Consider the following 19,402-nt stretch of genomic DNA (forward strand, 5'->3'; position numbering starts at 1 on the left):
CTTTCAGGTTATCAGTCTTGCTGAGTACTTATTTGTTGCCTGAAAGGATTTTGACTCTGTCAGTTTCATTTATCTGCACTAACCCTAGAAAGAAGACAAATATATTTATATATCTCAATATCTCAATGTTTCCCTCAAATTACTTTCAGTGTGACTTTATTTCCTTTAGGGACTTTTTCTTTTTCCACTCTGAAATAGTAGAGGCTGGCCGCTTAACACTTGGATCAAATTGAAATTCTACGCTTTTAAAATTCTCATACTCCACACAAGCTCTATTATAGTCAGAAAACTTTGCTTCTTATCCTAGCTCTACCAGTTTCTAATTGTGTGGTCTTGGGCAGGTTGTTAAACTTGGCCTTTGCTCTCTGGAATATAGTTCCTATAGTTATAGAATTTCTAGAACATATAATTTTTAAGTGCTTTTCATTAAAAATGTTCTGACTTATAAATTATAGTGCTTCATGCTCTGAAGCAAGAATCTATCCATTTAAACTTTCTGTCATTATGACAGGGCTTAAAATCCACATTGTGAATGTAGTGGTCATAATTGTGGAATAATTCCTAAGAAAGCACTGAAGGTGTTGGCTAATATAATTGGTCAGAACAGTTAATTGAGCCTTACACACATTTACAATAGGAGTTGAAATCTATGTTTGCCATTCTGTATAACCAAGGACTGATTTCAGTATCACAGAAATTATAAAAATCTAAAACTATTGGTACACTTGTCAAATTGCAGTGAAACCAAGTGACTACCACGTTGCTGATTATGGAATTACCTTACTTAGAAAAGGAAAGTGCCATAACAATATTAATACCTATGTTTTGATAATTAAAAAAATTTTTAATGCAGATAACCAGCTACCATCGGCTAAAGTCAGTGTACTTTGAACAACATGAAGTTCAATGAACAGTTTTAAACCACTGAAATGAATAACCACACTTCAGATATGAATGGATTATAACATGTTAGAAATGTGCTGATCATAATTACAGTTAAGGAGGGGAAAGGTCCCTGGCTGGAACATCTTACTGAACTTCCACTGTCTCACTGAAGCTATCTACAGGTCATTAAAATCCTAGGTAGAATAAGAAAGAAGGAACAGTGACAGGTCCATTAAATCCATCGAAACTACGTGTGCCTGACTCAATTAGATACAATGGGAGAAATTTGGATGGCAAAGAAGTTAAAACAAGATTAATACAAGAGTGAAATAATTTTGACAGATTTGCTTCCTGTCATTTATGATATTTACACTTAATAAAATATGTTGGATCTCAAGATATAACTTCAAGAGAATCATGAATTTCTCTCCAGATTAGCATACTGCAAAGCTGACAGTTGCCTGCAGATGGATGATGTTACATGGGGTTGGATTCACAGCTCCACCAATTAGGTTCCTTGATAGTAACAGCAAGTGAGTACTGAGCACTTACTATGTGCCCTAACACTATGCTAAGGCTCTTTTTCCATGATTTCCTTTAATCCTCAAAAATCTCTATATGAAGTAAGTGCTGTTGAGAAAGCAAACTGTCAGAAGGGAAACAAAGCTGAACTTTTGTCAAAGTTTATGACACTAGCAAGTGGTGGAAACAAGACATCACTGGAAACATTTTTTCTCTTTGTTACCAATACAGCTGCTGCCTCCTGTATTGATGCTCCTTATCATTGCAAATTTCCAAATAACGAAAATATGGAGGTCCTACAGCCTTCAGGCTTGTTTTCTCCAGGCAAAACCACAGGTAAATCAACTTCAACACCAAATTATTACCATCCCTGTGTTCCACCTTTATCACACATGGCTCTCCGGCATACAATAATAAAGTTCTCTCTGGCACTACTTCTCTAACTGAAAACCTAGGTACCTTTCTGCTTTGGTTCCCTGCACCTACTCAGTTAAGAACTCTTACAGACACAATTTAACATTAAAATATAGATAAAATGAAACTTTTATCTACAATAATTTCTTCTCAGCATAAGATGAAAATAACTGTTAGCTTGCTTATATTGAAGCTCCCTGACACAGTAGGGCCTGTGACTGACAGACACCATTTGAAAGATTCGCATGGCAGAGGAGGTGCTATGTCATGAATTAGCCTGGAAGTCATTTTATTTTGGAGGTCATTTCAGTTAGATATTTAAGGATAAGAAACAGAAAATATTTTTTTAAAATTGTAAGTATATTGAAATTATGATTTCTGACCTGGATCTGTTGCTGGAGCAAATTGATTTTGTGTTGTTGCTGCAGAAGCTGCTGCTGTTGTCTTGCAATCTGTGAAGAAATTGCACATGAGAAATTTACAAGTATATTGGAGTCCGGGAGGGAAGTTACTAATGTTCTGTTTCACAAAGTTTGATTTGACACTGATTAAGATGATGAAAATAGATGTGTCTGTGCTCTGAAATTTTCCACAATCCATCCTAAGATCAAGGAAGATATTTAGTCTTTAGGAACAGTTATGTTTCTTTTGGCCTAAAACAAATGAAGACTAAGATACTAGGACAGTCAGTGATCAATCCCAGAAAGAAATGTCTGATTTTCAAACATTCCTCTTTCTGGTGATATATTAAGAAAGGTGCTGCTTCTGACATTTTCAGCCTTTCACTATGACAGAGTGCTTCACAAATGGGGAGGAGGAGGTTTAAGACAGGAGTTCAGAGTAGCACAAAGTATTGCAAGACACTGTATTTATTAGTAAAGTTTTTGTATTTTTTTGTTTGTAGGTAAATAATTTTCTTATGACTGCCTCTCACAAACTCCTAACCACCAACTCAATGCATACTACTGTGGTTTCTGCTTCCATGTCTCTACCAAAATGATTCCTAAGAAGGTTGCCAATCACATCCATTATTTTAAAATTCTGAAGCGTTTTTCAGTCGTCACCTTTTGACCTCTCATTAGAATTCAACACTCAAATGCTTTCCCCGATCATGAACTTTATCTGTTGGCTTCTGTGACATCATCATACTTCCCTGGTTTCATCTTTGCCTCTCATGTCTTCTCCTTCTTAGTCACCTTTAATGGCTCTTTCCAGACATTAAATGTTATAATTCTCTGAGACTCAATTTTAGACTCTGTTTTCCTTCGTACTTACTTCCATATGTAAGCCAAGTGCTTCTAAATTTGCTTCTCTGGTCTAGACCTTTGTTTTAAGCATCATGTCCATTTATTGAGAGACTTATTCAAAGGCACCTCAAGTTCAACAAGCCCCAACCTAAATTTGAGATTTAGCCTTCCATATAGTCATCTTAAGTATTTCCTAACTTAGAGAACAGGACAATCACTTCCAACTCCCACTGTTATTTGCATTTATGACACCTTCTACATTTACTTAATATTACGCCCATGCGATGACTTTATATTTGTTTATCTATTTGCTATTAACATATTTCTGTCTCCTAGGGAGAAGTGCATAAATTCAGTGAGGGTAGAGGCCATGTATATTTTACCCACTGTTCTCAGCAAGTCCATTATAAAAGCAATGCTGAATGGATATCTGATAAGAATGCATGAATGGATGAAATGAAAATTGCAAATATTTCATCACATGGGATAGGATGTAACTTCTAACATCTTGAAACTTATCAGTCTCTTATAAATAAGTTCTAGATCCCATTCTCATCAAGTAATAGTCACTAATATTTTTATTTTTTTAAAAATATCTTAACCTCTATACCCAAAAGTCAAAAACTCAGGAAAAAACTCACACATCACCATGAATAAAAGAACCCATGTGATAACGATGAGTCTACATGGCTGCACAAAAAAATGTATTTCCCTATGGATGTTGATATAATTATAATTATTTTAATGCTTTAATTTTATCTTTGGAATATAGTAAAAAAAATACATTTTTTTATTTCTTTTTTCTTTTCTTTTTTTTTTTTGAGACAGAGTTTTGCTCTTGTTGCCCAGGCTAGAGTGCAATGGTGTGATCTCGGCTCACTGCAACCTCCGCTTCCTGGGTTCAAGCAATTCTCCTGCCTCAGCCTCCCGAGTAGCTGGGATTACAGGCATCCACCACCATGCTTGGTTAATTTTTTTGTACTTTTACTAGAGACAGGGTTTCACCATGGTGGCCAGGCTGGTCTTGAACTCTGACCTCAGGTGATCCACTCACCTCAGCCTCCTAAAGTGCTGGGACTACAGGCGTGAGCCACCGTGCCCGACCCACAATTTTTTTTTTTTTTCTGAAGGAAGTGGTAAAAGAGACAGTAGAAGGAAGATTACCTTTCTCATTAAGTCTAGTTCCTTCCTGCCACATATCAATATTTCAATTGCTTTTTGCTCCTGCTTCCTATAGTCAATCACAGACCAGCATCCTGAGAGTACTTTTTAAAATATGAGTCCACTTTGAGAGGCTGAGGTGGGCAAGGTCAGGGGATCGAGACCAGCCTGGCCAATATAGTGAAGCCCCGTCTCTACTGAAAATATGAAAAATGAGCCAGGCATGGTGGAGGGTGTCTGTAATCCTAGCTACTCAGGAGGCTGAGGCAGAATCTCTTGAACCCAGGAGGCGGAGGTTGCAGTGAGCCGAGATCATGCCATTGCACTCCAGCCTAGGTGACAGTGTGAGACTCTGTCCCCCAAAAGACAAAAAAACCTATATATATATATATATATATAAAACATATAAATATACATATGGTTTATATATATAGAAAATATATAAATATATATGTGTGTGTATATATATGTCATGTCATGCTATTCATCTTTCCAAAACACTTCTCTCTCACTCAGCAAAAAGCCAGTGTGAATATAATGCCTGCAAGGCCCTATATGTTTTGGCCTCGTGCTACCTCTCTGATTTCACCTCCTCCCCTTTCACCCTCATGCTTGCCACATTGCATTCCTAACTGCCTCTTGTACACACCAAGGATGTTCCTGCCTCCCAAGGATACTCCTGCTTCTGGGCCTTTGCACTTACATTTCGAATACTCTGCCTAGACAGCCCCATGGCTCACTCCCACACCTCCTATAGGTTTCTGCTCAAATGTTCTCAGTCAATAAAGTCTTCCCTGAGCACCCATTTTAAAAGAACATATTCCCATAGATAATACCCTCATCCCCAATGCCCTGCTTAATTTTTCAACATAATACTTATCAACATATAGTTTACTGGTTTATTTATTGTCTACCCCTCCCAGTTAGATTTCAGTACACAAGGGATTTTTGTCTGTTTTATCCCCCTACTCTACTCCCACTAACTAGAACAAAACCTGGCACCAAATTGGTGGTCAATGAATATTTATCTAATAGATGAATGTGGAATGGAGCTCAGAATCTGAGGGAAAGGCTTGTCAGTAAACAGGTCCTTTAGCTTTTGTAACAGCTATACCAGCAGTATTAGAATGCACAGAATGGAGACATTCTACACTCAGTAGGGAGTGCTGGGAGGAGTGTCAGAAAAAGACTTTGCAGGAGAAGATGAACCTGTCCTGACTCTTAAAGAATAAATATTAAATGCCCTTCATGAAAAGATCTGCCACCACAGAGTGGTAACTGTGCATGCCTGCTATGTATGGTAGAGAAGCGCTGGGAGAGCTGAATGGGCTCTAGAAACATGACCTGTAGCTATCACCAGGGATCTTCTCTCAGGCTGTAGAGGCAGCACAGCAGGACGTCTCTCCAACACAGGAGAGAAATTCTTGAAGAACCTAGGGGTTTGTAAAGTTCCAAGGAGAATGTCAGAGGTCTTGGGAAAGTATTAGAATCAAAGGATTCTAGATTCCTTTTATAATATTCAGGGATGGGCTAGAATCTGAAAGAGATAAGAAAGAAACTTCCTCTCCATCAGTCATTGCTTAGATCTTTCAGGACATGTGTGCCCTCAGACCCATCAAAGCAAATAGGGATTATTTACAAAAAATATCCCCAGCCAAGCTACATTTTCAGAGGCTCCTAGGATTCTCCAGAATTCAGTTGACTGAAAGATTGAGAGTTAAGGATAAGAAAAGAGTAGTGTTTTTTTTATGCTGTTACAGGCAAGCATTCTGAACTCTTTTCTCATAGGGATAAAGCAAGAGGCATATGGGCCGTATCCAAAAGCAAGCCAAATATATCTTTAATGAAAGTGATGAGGCATTTCATTAAAAATAAAACTAACATCTTTTAACAGACATAAACCACCAAATAGAGAAGAGTAGAATGGAAATAAGAGGGTAGAAAAAAGGAGCTCCTCAAACATAAACTGAGTATTTCTTCATGCCATTCAATCCTGCTAGCTTATACTATGAAAGATGTTTAGACGGTTTTGCAGGGATGTGTAGACACACAAATATTAAATAGTGGCCATCCTCCACTTGGGGTGGTGAATGGACTATGCCCAGAACATAGAACAGGAAAAGGACTTAGCCATGAAAAAGAGGGCCATACTTATCTATAAGCTGAAACTGTGTCACCTCCCCTCTATCTTACCTTCTATTTACTACCAATTTTTTTTTAACTAATAGTTCATAGGCATTGCCTCCATTTTTCTACTATGTATTTTCCAGTTTTTATTGTCTGATTTCGGCTACTAAAACACTATAGAAGTCTTACTCTTCAAGGCCAAGAATGAGAATCAAAATGAAAAATCTAGTAGTTTCAATTTCATATTAGAATGACTACTTTTCTGTAGCATTTAACATGCTCCCTATATCTCTCCTTAAAAATCTCCATTTTGTTTCCTATGACATTGCACTCCTGGCCCCACTTCCATATCTGATTCTTTCTGCGTATGTTCATTTTCCTTTCTCTGCCAGCTATATAAGCCAGTATCTCCCAAGGATCTACCCTTAGTTCCTTTCTGCTTTCTTGTGATATTACCACTATAAATTAAGGCCTATAAGCCTGCCACATCTCTGAATAAAACACTCCTGTCCCCGATATTAACATGGCTGCCTTTTGTATGTCATTTACATCTGAGCTCAACTGCCAAAGCTTCAGAAAGATCTAGCCGCCCAATCTAAGGAGCATTGCCTTGTCATAGCAATCCACTTTTATCTTATTACTCTGTTTATATTTTTTCAAATTATTTATCACTATTTAATATCATTTTGTTAATTTATCTGTTCCTTTATATGTCTCTTTCTTTCCACTAAAATTTAGGGGCTTCGTCAGTAATTAGTACAGTGCCTGGCACATAAGAAGCACTAGATTACTATTTGTCAAATAAATGAATGAATGTTATCTCCTCCAGTAGAGTTTAAACCACCATTTCTCTGTAAATAACCTAAGAAACACCTGAGCTCTCTTCCAACGTGCTGATTGGTGTTTCTAGCTGTCTCTCACGTACCTCCAACTGGAAACCCTGACAGCAGCTCTAATTCAACATCATAAAACCACTCTCTTTTCCAAACTTGCTCTTCTGACTTCCTCTGTTTCTGGTGATGGCATTCTCAACCTCCCTATTACTAGGCTCAACACTTTCCCTTTCTTTCCCTTTTGTCTACTCAAAGAACTCTACTAACCATAACTCTTCCACCTGTTTATTCCTTTCATCTCTTTGTCCATGGTCATTACCCTGACTAATTTAGCTTCTCACTCTTTATAATTTAAAGTATCATAATGACCTTGTAACTGAACTTCCTGCCCCCAGCTGAAAACTCACTTTACTTGTTGAAGCCCACAAGGTCTTCAAAGCATATCTCAAATGTCAGCTCTCTCATGAATTCTTTCAAAATGTTTCTTGTTGAAAATGTTCTCTTGACTCTCCATGGTTCTTTTATGATAGTTTTCTCACGGTTTATCAGAATTGACCTTGATTAAAATTACTCCTGCACTCCTTACCACCAAAGTAGTTAATAAGCATCTTAAAATCTGGATTTTGTCTGTGGCTGGGTTTTTGTTTTGTTTTGGGCCTTTTAATTTATTTAACGAGGGAGGTGGAAGGTACTCTTATTCATTGTTGTGTGCCTAGGACAGTGACAGGCAAAGTAGCAGGCAAAACAATGTCTGAGGAGTTTGATTGCATCGCTAAGTTCTTACTCACCTGTTCTTGTTGCTGCTTGGCCAGCTCCATTTGCTGACGCTGTTTCTCAATCTGAGAGGCAGCTAGTTTCTTCTGCTCATCGTGGGCAGCCAACAGCTGCTCTCGTAGGCTGGTCAGCTGGTTGATCATGCCCATGAGTTGCCGTTCTTTCTCAGCTAAGCTCTCGGGAGTCCCTACAAATCACATGGCAATAAAACAGACAAAATGCATGAGAAAAAGTAATGATTTCAATGAGCATGGCTCTGTTGTATACAGAGCTAGTCCAAATATAAAGTTCAATAAACACAAAAACACTACCTACCTTGCTTTACATTTTCACGCAACAGTAAAAAGTGATGGCAATTTGCCCATAACAAAATACCACAATGAACCTGGGTCTCTGGCACAATAGATAGCACATTGGGCTTCTAACAAAATACCAGAATGACCAAACATTTTGAATGTTTTTACATTTATGACCAGTAATAATCTATAGTTTTTTTTAACTTTTACTTTATAAGTAAATATTTTAAAAATGTTGGCTGACCGTCTAGTTTTTAATGTTCTATGCTAGGGCCTGCTGGAAATAAAAAGATGTCCAAAGTACAGTTCTTGGCCTTAAGTACTATAGCTTTTCATCTAATTAAAGAGGCAAGACAAAGACATAAAAAACTAATAGCCATAGTTATTAAGAGTTCAAAGCATTCATATTAGTGATATGATTCTCCCTTTCTTTAAAAAAAAAGTTAAAGATTCAGAACTAAGAAATTCTATGTTAAAAGAGAGCAAACATCTATTTAGATAATCAAGATTTAGACTGTATTCCCCATATGCCAATTCAGAGTCTATCTTCAAAAATAAAATATAGTTAACTGAGCAAATACTTAAGTTTGAGAACACAAATACAGCAATCATGAGATAATGTGGTTGGCAAATTAGCATCACATTATGGTCATGTAAGCTAATACATAAATCCAAGATTTGGAGAAGTTGTGGTAATCATTTAAAATACATATTACACTCAAGATATTTAAAACATGCCAAGCAATCTTATTAAGTTAAAATGTATATTTAATATAAGGGAAATGTGTGTGGTTCACTGTAACAGAAACAGTATCACTTTTAATTGTTCTTTTAGAACTCACAAGATAGACAAGGCCCCTATGATAAAGTACTACCAGTAGGAAAGAACACCTTCTTTAATTACAATTTTCACTTCAAACGTAAGACACTATGCACTGGTTTACTACTGCATTTGCCACCTGTATACATATATAGATAGAAGGATCTGTTATAACTCAGTCACCCTTCTTAACCCTACCATTTAGGCTGAAACGGTGTGTTCTATTTGAGGAAGTAGCAGCTATAGTTAGTAGCTTATAATTTTTATATGCCCTTTTGGAATAGAAAGAAGGGTTCTAACGTATTTTACACATAGCCTAGAGAACAAATATTCAGAAAAGAAAATGTGTGAGTAAGGCAGTAACCATTTCTTATGCTCTTTCTTATTATCCATGCCTATCCTTCTTCAAGGCAGGTGGTCAATAATGTGTTGCTAATAATTTATTATATCTCAGATATTTGGATTCCATCAGAACGAATGAACGTTAACTCTATGAATAGTCACACGACTATTATATTCTAATATGAAATAATATAACTATATCTTGGGAAGATTTATTTAATGAAAATATTCATATGCTAGCAAGATAAACATCTTCCTACATTGAGAAGTAAATTTCTACCACATTTCAAGGAATAAACACTAGGAATAGCAATACACATCATGTCTTAGAATGCGCATAACCTACAAAGGATAATTCCGCTTTTAGAAATCTAGACCAAGGCTGAGTGCAGGGGCTCACGCCTATAATTCCAACGTTTTGGAAGGCCCAGGCAGGAGGATCACTTGAGGCCAAGAGTTCAAGTCCAACCTGGACAGCATAGCAAGACTCCATCTCTACAAAATTTTTCTAAAAAATTAGCTGAGCGTGGTGGTGTGCACTTGTAATCCTAGCTACTCAGGTGGCTGAGATGGGAGGATCACGTGAATCCAGGAATTTGAGGTTGCAGTGAGATACACTGCATAAAAAAAAAAAATCTAGTCCAAAAATATCTTAAGAAATGTGGGTTAAATACTAATTATTTTAAAAGAAATTCTAGAAACAACCTAAATGTCAAATAAGAATAATCAAATAATTATGGGTCATCCATGGTAGAGTATTTTACAACCATAAAAAATTATTTTTGAAGAAAATTTAATGATGTGGGATCTAGTTTATGATATAAAGCTAGGTTTAAAAGCAGTTGGAGAGAAATGAAATGTGTATAGTCACTCAATGCATGCATATGTCTATGTTTAAGATATGAAAGCAAATTTAGCTACATATTAACAGTAGCTATTTCTAAGTGGTGGAATTATATAGTTCATTTTAATTTTTTTATTCTTTTTTTTTTTTTTTTTGAGATAGAGTCTTCTTCTGTCACCCAGGCTGGAGTACAGTGGCACAATCTCAGCTCACTGCAACCTCCGCCTCCAGGTGTCAAGCAATTCTCCTACCTCAGCCTCTCGAGTAGCTGGGATTACAGGCGCACGCCACAATGCCCAGCTAATATTTTTGTATTTTTAGTAGAGACGGGATTTCACCATGCTGGCCAGGCTGATCTTGAACTCTTGACCCCATGATCCACCCGCCTTGGTCTCTCAAAGTGCTGGGATTCATATTTTTGTATTTAGAAAATTTTCCACAATGGTTATCATTACATTACTTCCATACTCAGAAAAAACTTATTTCACCTCAACATGCAGAAGTATAATTTAAAAGCTTAAGCAAATCAGCACATACTCAACACCTACAGTTGGTCCTGTACAACCCACTTAAGTTAGCCCTCTGCATAGGTGGGTTTCACATTCCATGAATACTGTATTTTGGATCTTTGTTTGGCTGGGAAAAAAATCCACATATAGGTGGACCTGTGGCATTGTAGCCTGTGCTGCTCAAGGGTCAACTGTATATATTTGGTGATGAGAATTAACAAATATCATTTTGTCATTAAGTATGTGAAAGATTAACACAATTATTTGTTTGTTTTCACTTAGTCATAAAGATATAAATAAGATTTCAAATTTGAAACAAAATTTCTAATTTTATAGTCCATATTCATATCAAACTTTTTGAACCTTCAGCCCATCTTGCTGCATCTTAAGCATTCTCACATGACTTCCTAGACACGATTTCATTCCATTTCAACTCCTACTTAACTAACTTTTCTTCTCAATCTTTTTCACTGACTCCTCTTTTGCCACCCATAAATGCCCATATCGTCCCTAGTCCAGTCCCATTCTTTACCTTTTCTGGCCTTGAACTAACATACTTCAACCTCTAAGCACTATATTTCAACAATGCTTAGCATACTTTAACCTCTTGAGTTCTAAAATACATAGTTTCATAGTCAATGAAATAATAAGGTACATGCCAACCTAAGATTGTCCCCCAGTCCTATTAGCTTATTTTTAGATGCAGAATGGGGTATTTCTGAGGGTGTATCTCAGTCATAAAATTCAACATGCACAAAGTGAAACTCACCATTTTCCTATAATTTTAAAGCATTATCACCAATCAGCATTCTAAAATATTAATATCTTCAATTTCCTTCTCAACTACCCATCCCTGCATTGATATTAATCAATCACAGTAATTTTTCCTCAACATAGGTTTGTTTTTCCTTTAATTAAAATTGTATGTTTCAATATTATTATGTTCATATTAGTAAATAATGATGATAAAGGTGTATAGTAAAAGATCTGCTCCCAACACTGCCCCTTCAAAGGTAACCACTATTATTAATTTTTGTGTGTCTTATCCTTGATAACACAGATTTAAGCATATACAATAATATTTCTGTATTAGTTTGCCAGGGCTGCCATAACAAAGTACCACAGACTGGGTGGTTTAAAAGACAGAAATTGCCTTACAGTTCTGGATGCTAGAAGTCTAAGATTAAGTTGTCAGCAGGGTTGATCTGTTCCAGGCCTCCCTCCTTGGCTTGTAGATGTCTGTCTTCTCCATATGTGTTCACATCATCTCGATCTCTACATACCCATGTCCAAATTTCCTCTTCTTATAAGGATACCAGTCATCTTGGGTTAGGACCCACCATAATAAATTCATTTTAATTTAATTCCCTTTGTAAAGATCCTATCTCCAAATATGTTCATATTCTGATGTTCTACGCATGAGGACTTCAACATATGAATTAGGGTTGGTGGGTAGGGGAAGGTGGATAGTTCAACCCATAACAATGCCTTTTAAGCAAGTGATAACATAAACACTGTTGTACTGACTTAGAGAGAGCTCTTGTTCCAGCCTCCCTTCTCTATCTTCACTGCCATTCTTGTCATCTTTTTTCATGAATTTTTGTAGCAAATTTTTAAAATAGAACTTTGAAAATAGAACTTCCTGCCATCAATTGATCTCTGTACAAACCTATCCTCTAAAACTGGTACCAAAGTTACCTTCCTAGATAACAAAGTCACGTCATGTCAAAGTCTAGTCCTGTCACTTCCCCTGTTTAAAGACCTCCAATTGCTCCCAATTGGCTTCAGAAAAAATTGTCAAGTCATTTTTATGAATTAATGAGGTCCTTCAAAGTATTACCTAATCTTCCCACTTGCTCTGTGCATCCTAAATTCTAGCCACACTGAATGTTCTAACATTACCCCACCACCAACACTCTGAGCACTTGCAGATGCCATCCTTAACAAGTGCCTTGCCTGGGCTAGTCTCTCCCTAAACATTCATTCTTCATGTTCCAGCTCATGCATCTTGTTTTTTGTGGCTCTTTTCCTGATTTCCACGGATAACAGTTGTTCTCTTCTTTGGGAATCTACACAGCATATGTGTAGATCTTTATTATAGTATTGAATCGTTGCATTGTATTATCTTATGTTCACATTTTTCTCCCAAAATCAGGAGAAGTAGCTGCATTAGCAACAACTGTAAATGATGGACTTTTCTATCCTCATTACCTACTATAGGTAATGGCAAATAGCATATGTATTGCATATAGCAAATCATCTAACACTGTTTAATGAATGACATAAAGAATAAAGCCTCTTCCCTTTAAACCATTCTCAAATTTAAACATGCATAGGAATTCTAGTTTTGGCTTAAGAGAGTTGAGCCAAAAAAATAAGCTTTTGCAAAAGAAATCTTCCCCATTTTTACAAAAGTACTAAACTGAGATGAAGAAGTCCATCCCACGGCTTCATCTCTAAATTATCATGTTCTTCATGGTCATCCCCAGGTGTTCAGAGAGGACTTAGTAAGTGGTCTCTGAACAACAGAGAAAGTAGCAAGAGTCACAAGACATCCTTGGCTTTAAAAAATTGAAAGGAATATTAACTAGATCCTTGGAATACTCCAGAGGTCTCTCACCAAAAAGGAGCTACTCTTTATTCACCTACATTCAGGTTTGTAAGAGTCATAACTTACATATGTGTGTGTCTATATAATGTATAACCCTATGGAGACACAGTCATGTATATATGAACTTGTTCCATCTGAGTCAGATAGCTAATGCCATGAGTTCACTTGTGTGTGACTGATAGTAATTTATTTTCATGTTTCAGTTATTTGCATTCTTGTATGTTTTTAATCTATGTTAGTCCTGCTCCAGTCCCCTTCGAATGAAAGATAACTGAAGTAAGACACAAAAATATTGTTTCAGTCTTCCTGCTGCCTAAAAACTGCAAGCATGGCAGTCATTTATACTTCTGTATTCCACAGAAGCAGCACATGTCAGATTCCTTAATATAATGAGACAAAGTCATGAGGGAAAGGAACCAGCTTCAGTCATCGCCAGCTCAGCAAAAGACATCATGATCTCATACGGTTTGGCTGTGTCCCCACCCAAATCTCATCTTGAATTTAGCTACCACAATTCCCATGTGTTGTGGGTGAGACCTGGTGGGAGGTAATTTAATCATGGGGGTGGGTCTTTTCCACGCTATTCTCATGATAGTGAATAAGTCGCACAAGATTTGATGATTTTATAAAGGGGAGTTTCCCTGCACTAGTTCTTGTCTCTTGTCTGCCGTCATGTTTAGTGCCTTTCACTTTTCGCCATGACTGTGAGGCCTCCACAGCCATATGGAACTGTAAGTCCATTAAATCTCTTTCTTTTGCAAATTGCCCAGTCACGGGTATGTCTTTATTAGCAGTGTGAAAATGGACTAATACACCATCAATACATTGCTTGGTCAAAATCCAGGTGTTCATTTTTTTGTCTACCTCATCTTCCCTACATAATTCATTGGAAATTTATCAACCCTAGAACATATTATAAATTAGTCTCTGTATCTCGTTTCCACTATTACTCCTTAATCCAGGCCACTATCATCTCTTGCCTGTACTACAACAATTGCTTTCTAGCCATTGTCTCTATTTCTACTTGTTTCCTTACTAAAATCCATTCTCCAAACAAACGTTCATAGTTATCTGCTGAGAAAGGTAAATCAAGTCATGTCACATGTCTGTATAAAACTGTTTCAAAATCTTATTCTGCACATGGAATAAAATGCAAACTCCTACCCTTACGAAGCCCAGAATGGTGTGTCCCTTGCCTTCTTCCCTGGCATCATCTCTTCCTGTTTTCTCTTTTGTCAATATGATTCTTTGAGTTACTCTAATACCAATATGCAAACTTGCTCCCACCATAGGACCTTTCAATGTTAACTGTTACTCTCAGAAAACTCTTCCCCCAGATCCTGGTTTCTCAACCTCAGCACAGTTGACATTTAGGCCAGACAATTTTCATAGGGAGTTGTCTTGCCTCTATCTTCTAGATGCAAGTGGGACCCTCACTCCTAGTTATAATGCCCCAGAATGTCTCCAGACATTGTCAAATTTCCCCTAGTGGAGCAAAATCACCCTTTTTAAGTGACTGACTTTTTTCTTTACTTCATTCAGCATATGTTCACAGGGCAGCTCCCATGTGCCTCATACTGTTTTTAAGTGTTGAGGATACTACCAGTACAAGCCAGAAAAGAATGCATGCCTTCAGATAGCTTAAATTTAAATGAAAAAGATAAAAACAAAACAAATACAATCAAATTTATCCAAGGTAATAACTTAAAGGCCAGCTCCTCGGAGGGCCTTCGCGGACCACTGGAATTATAAAAGCAATCACAACTTACTTTCTATCACATCACCCAATTTTTATACTATAGTAGTTAGCATTATATGTTATATTCTTATTGATATAGTTATTTATTTATTGTATCTCCCAGTAGAGTATAAGCTTTATGATAACAGGATACTATTATAATTTGTTTTGCTCAACACTGTATTTCTAGCATCTACAGAATAATGTCTAACACATAGTGGATACCTTTATATAGATTTATGACCACTTGTTGAATGAATAAAATAAATAAACTTAAGAACAAAGAAAAGTCCTTGGTTAGCTGATACTGTACAATTTTATGCACAAGAATAACCTTCATCAGGGTTGAATTAAAGATGATCTCAAAAACATAGAAATAATAAGAAAAAATACACAAAAATTACTATTTCCCCAATATTGTTTTACTCCACCCAAATGAAATAGATAAATGGCTTGAAATCAAATCATAAAAATCAAAGTAAACCATTGGGAACTATTGTCCAAATAAAGGAAAAGTAAAAGTAAACTCACTTTAGAAAAAAATGTCCTAGAAGTTTAGAGCTAAAAGTAAACTAATTACGTTTCTTCCTTCAAAAAACTTACCAAAAATTTAATTCTTTGTTTCAAAGTGAAAATCTTTGCAAAGGTGTTTTTTTTTTTTTGTTTTTTGTTTTAATTCTTTTTTTTTTTGAGACGGAGTCTCGCTCTGTCACCCAGGCTGGAGTGCAGTGGCCGGATCTCGGCTCACAGCAAACTCCGCCTCCCGGGTTCACGCCATTCTCCTGCCTCAGCCTCCCGAGTAGCTGGGACTACAGACGCCCGCCACCTCGCCCGGCTAGTTTTTTTTTGTATTTTTTAGTAGAGACGGGGTTTCACCGTGTTAGCCAGGATGGTCTCGATCTCCTGACCTCGTGATCCGCCCGTCTCGGCCTCCCAAAGTGCTGGGATTACAGGCTTGAGCCACCGCGCAAAGGTGTTTTGTTTGTTTTATTATTTGCGTTTGTCAGACTACTAGTGTTACAATTTGAATAAGACTTTACTTGGTTTAATTTTTTTATGGAAATGTCACTTTCAACTGGTATTCCACTTGAAACATCTGAAAATCATTCATTGTGTTGCCTTTTAATATTCCGCCTGATGAAGAACTACTACTAAGCTATAAGCTCTAGGAGGGCAGGAATCTGTCTACTAAATACTAATGGTATTTGCTACCATTATATCTCCAGAGCTACCACATGGCAAGACAGACAACAGCCTTTGTTGAATAAACTGAAAATAAAATGAATAAAAACTAAGTTAGTCTAAATGTATAAGGGAAGCTTCTTTCAGCAGCATTCTTATCCAGTGAAAGAGAAAAGGCAGACCTTCTCTCATCAGAAAGGCTAAATAAAAATGGCACTGTTACAGCTCATGAAAGGAGTATTTGTTGTTAGGTTATCCTACATTCAAACATCTATTAATTGGTTCTTTACATTAAGAAAGACTTTAATCAGACTTTGATAAAATTTAGCTACATATTCTTTATTGCAATATAGATATCCTTCAGAAGTTGGAATCAATTAAAATTATGTAAGGAATACTCTAGTTTATTACATGACTGAGTATACATTAATTGACATCTTGTACCCTGCTAATACCATAAGTATTCTTACCTTTTTAAACATGTTTCTGATTTATTTTGACAAGATAGTGTTGTTTTTGCTTCAGTCTCCTAAAAGGTGGGCCTTGGCTTGGATTTAAATATATCGAATGTGGAAAACTTTCCATTTTAAGGGTGGCACCATCAGAGTGAATAAAATAATTAACAAGTAGCTATAGTCTTCACTACTGTCGCCCCATGGTGAATGTTTTGTTTCTGGAACATTATGAAAGAGATGTACGCATTATAATTTCTATAGTGAGTGAAACGGTTATTCTTGTTACCTTTTTAAAAAAGTATTGCTCTGTAAAACATCTTATTAAAAAATGTTGCCTTTTAATGGAGACTGTAATTTTAGGAACTTTTTCCAAGACTATTCCATCCACTTACTTATTGTACTTGAAACATAAATCCATTATTTTAAAATATCACATTAAATCTGCTGCATTTGGAATGTAGTCAAAAATAGTTATCCCAAAACATGGCATTTTTTGCTTGTCATTCATTCATCAAATATGCACATTCCAAACTTTGAGCCAACAGAATATTAGGTAGTCTACAAGGGACAGGTCAATATGTAAACAGGGAACAATACAAAACTGAGTGTGTGTGTGCTAGGGGCAGATCTAAGGACAGAGTATCTTGGAGGCAAATTATAGAAGTTCTTCATCGAGGTTTGGTAGGTCTCTCCAGTTTTAAAGGATTCTAGAGATCACCCAGTCAAACTCTGTTGAAGACAGACCACTAAGCGTTACATAAAACACACAGGCCTTAAAGGCAGTGAGAAGTTAAGTTCAAATTTTGATTCTGCCACAACTAGAGTATGTGGTGTTTGATAATTAGTTTCTGAGTCTCAATTTCTTCATATGTAAAATTAGAATTAAATGATGATGTCACAATAATTGTGTAAGAAAGCTGTTTACACAGTGCCTGTAAGAAGATGTTCACTAAGTAGCAGGCAATAAATCATAATTGGCAACTTTTCAAAAATGAGTAGATGAGGAAATAAACCAAAAGTGGTAGCCCAATTGCCACAAGTGCTTGGAAGAATCAGCCCACATAACATCAAATCACTGTGGCTACACCATGCGTTCCTAGTAAATTTTACTACAAAACAGGAAAAGGTTTTAGGTTAACTGCATTACCCAACAGTCTGGAGAGTATTTAAACAAGCTTTGGAATTCATATCTACAAGAAAACAAATAATGTGTTTATAATTATTTTAATTTTAGAATCTTTATGCTTCTCAAAGAAGCGATTTTTTTAAATGAATGAATGCATTTTTAAATGAGAAACATGTTGAGGAAAGTATTTTTTCCAATATAAAACCCAGATTAAATATGTAAGACTTTAATATTTGATTAACTGTATGTTTAAAACACACATTGTTAAGTACTTTAAAAAGTACAAAATAGATAAAACTTCCTAATTGTGAACTGGTCTATCAATATACAGATCAATTGAGATACAGTGACCTATCCTTTTCTCCCAATCACTAGCTGTAATTACACACTGGCATGAGGACACTGGCATCATGAGACAGAGCAAGTCACTGGTTTATAGAAAATGTAGTCACTCTTTGCTTTTATAGACATTGCCAAACTTATTTTGAAAACTTATATTCTACGCGCCAGCAGTCTTTCTTTAGTTCTTGTGAAATAGTTTTTATAAAAAGTGAAAACATTACTCATAAGCAACTACAGAGGAACTATAAAACAAGCTTAGTAGATTAAAAACATTAAACATTTACTTTATTTAGAAGTAAATGACTACATGTTGTGTACCTTCCTTATGGCTGACTCTTGTATTGAACAAATTCCAGCTCCAACAGTTCTCTCAGAAAATAATCAACATTTCCAACCCCTTTGTAACAATGTGCAGATATATATGTTTTAGGTTAATGCACAAATGTAATAATCACAAGATTACTATTCGCAAACCACAGGATTCTTAAATCTGTACTGGATTTTAAAAGAACATGTTTGAAACAACTTTAGAGGTGTTATAAATCCTTACATATTGAAATGCTGAAATATTAGTTTCCATGTTTTAAATTTATAAAACTTATAGGATCCCTTACTAGATTTTTTACCTAGGATCTGATTCCTATTCTAAGCCTGCTTTTTTCAAATCATCTAATGTTATTTAGACATAATTATCCCTTTCAAGCCACTGACTGACTCTATATATCTTCTATCTCAAACATTTACATGCCACCTAAAAGATTATCTACTTTAATCCACACACTGAATCTACATTGCATATGTCTTTAATTCATGAGCTCTGAAAGGCTATAGTATTGCTGAATGGATTATCTCCTTGAATCCCTTATTGGCAGTTCTAGAGGTGTTTGGTGTTTGTCTTTATAGCCCTTCTTCTAGAATACACAAAATTATAGCCTTGCAAAAGAACCATTTGTTGAATTATATCAAATGCCCCTGGCACTTTTGTTAAAAACAGATCCAACAGTTTGTGGGCCTGAATTAATGCACTGTGATCAGGGTCTGAAGAATCCATCAGAGATTCTGAGGGGAAACAAACCAGGCTCTAAAAAATTCTTGAAATAAGGCAGGTAGAGAAACTGGTCTAGAATTTTTTAAAGTGACTTGGCCAGAGAACCTCCCATACACAGTTCTGCGT

At 36.3% G+C, this 19,402-nt stretch overlaps 1 protein-coding gene across 8 annotated transcripts in view; it reads right to left on the reverse strand.

The window, feature by feature from the left end:
- Positions 1 to 19,402, reverse strand: part of SOX5 (SRY-box transcription factor 5) — a 1,032,593-nt gene that overhangs the window by 203,749 nt on the left and 809,442 nt on the right. For all 8 annotated transcript variants that reach the window (XM_073020544.1, XM_073020543.1, XM_073020542.1 and 5 more), the window contains 2 exons: positions 7,978 to 8,150; positions 2,205 to 2,273 (listed from right to left, as the gene is read on the reverse strand). In XM_073020544.1, the coding sequence (XP_072876645.1) occupies positions 2,205 to 2,273; positions 7,978 to 8,150 (242 nt within the window). The remainder of the gene's footprint in view (positions 1 to 2,204; positions 2,274 to 7,977; positions 8,151 to 19,402) is intronic.

This window comes from Chlorocebus sabaeus, chromosome 11 (assembly GCF_047675955.1).
Source record: "Chlorocebus sabaeus isolate Y175 chromosome 11, mChlSab1.0.hap1, whole genome shotgun sequence".
NCBI lineage: Eukaryota > Metazoa > Chordata > Mammalia > Primates > Cercopithecidae > Chlorocebus > Chlorocebus sabaeus.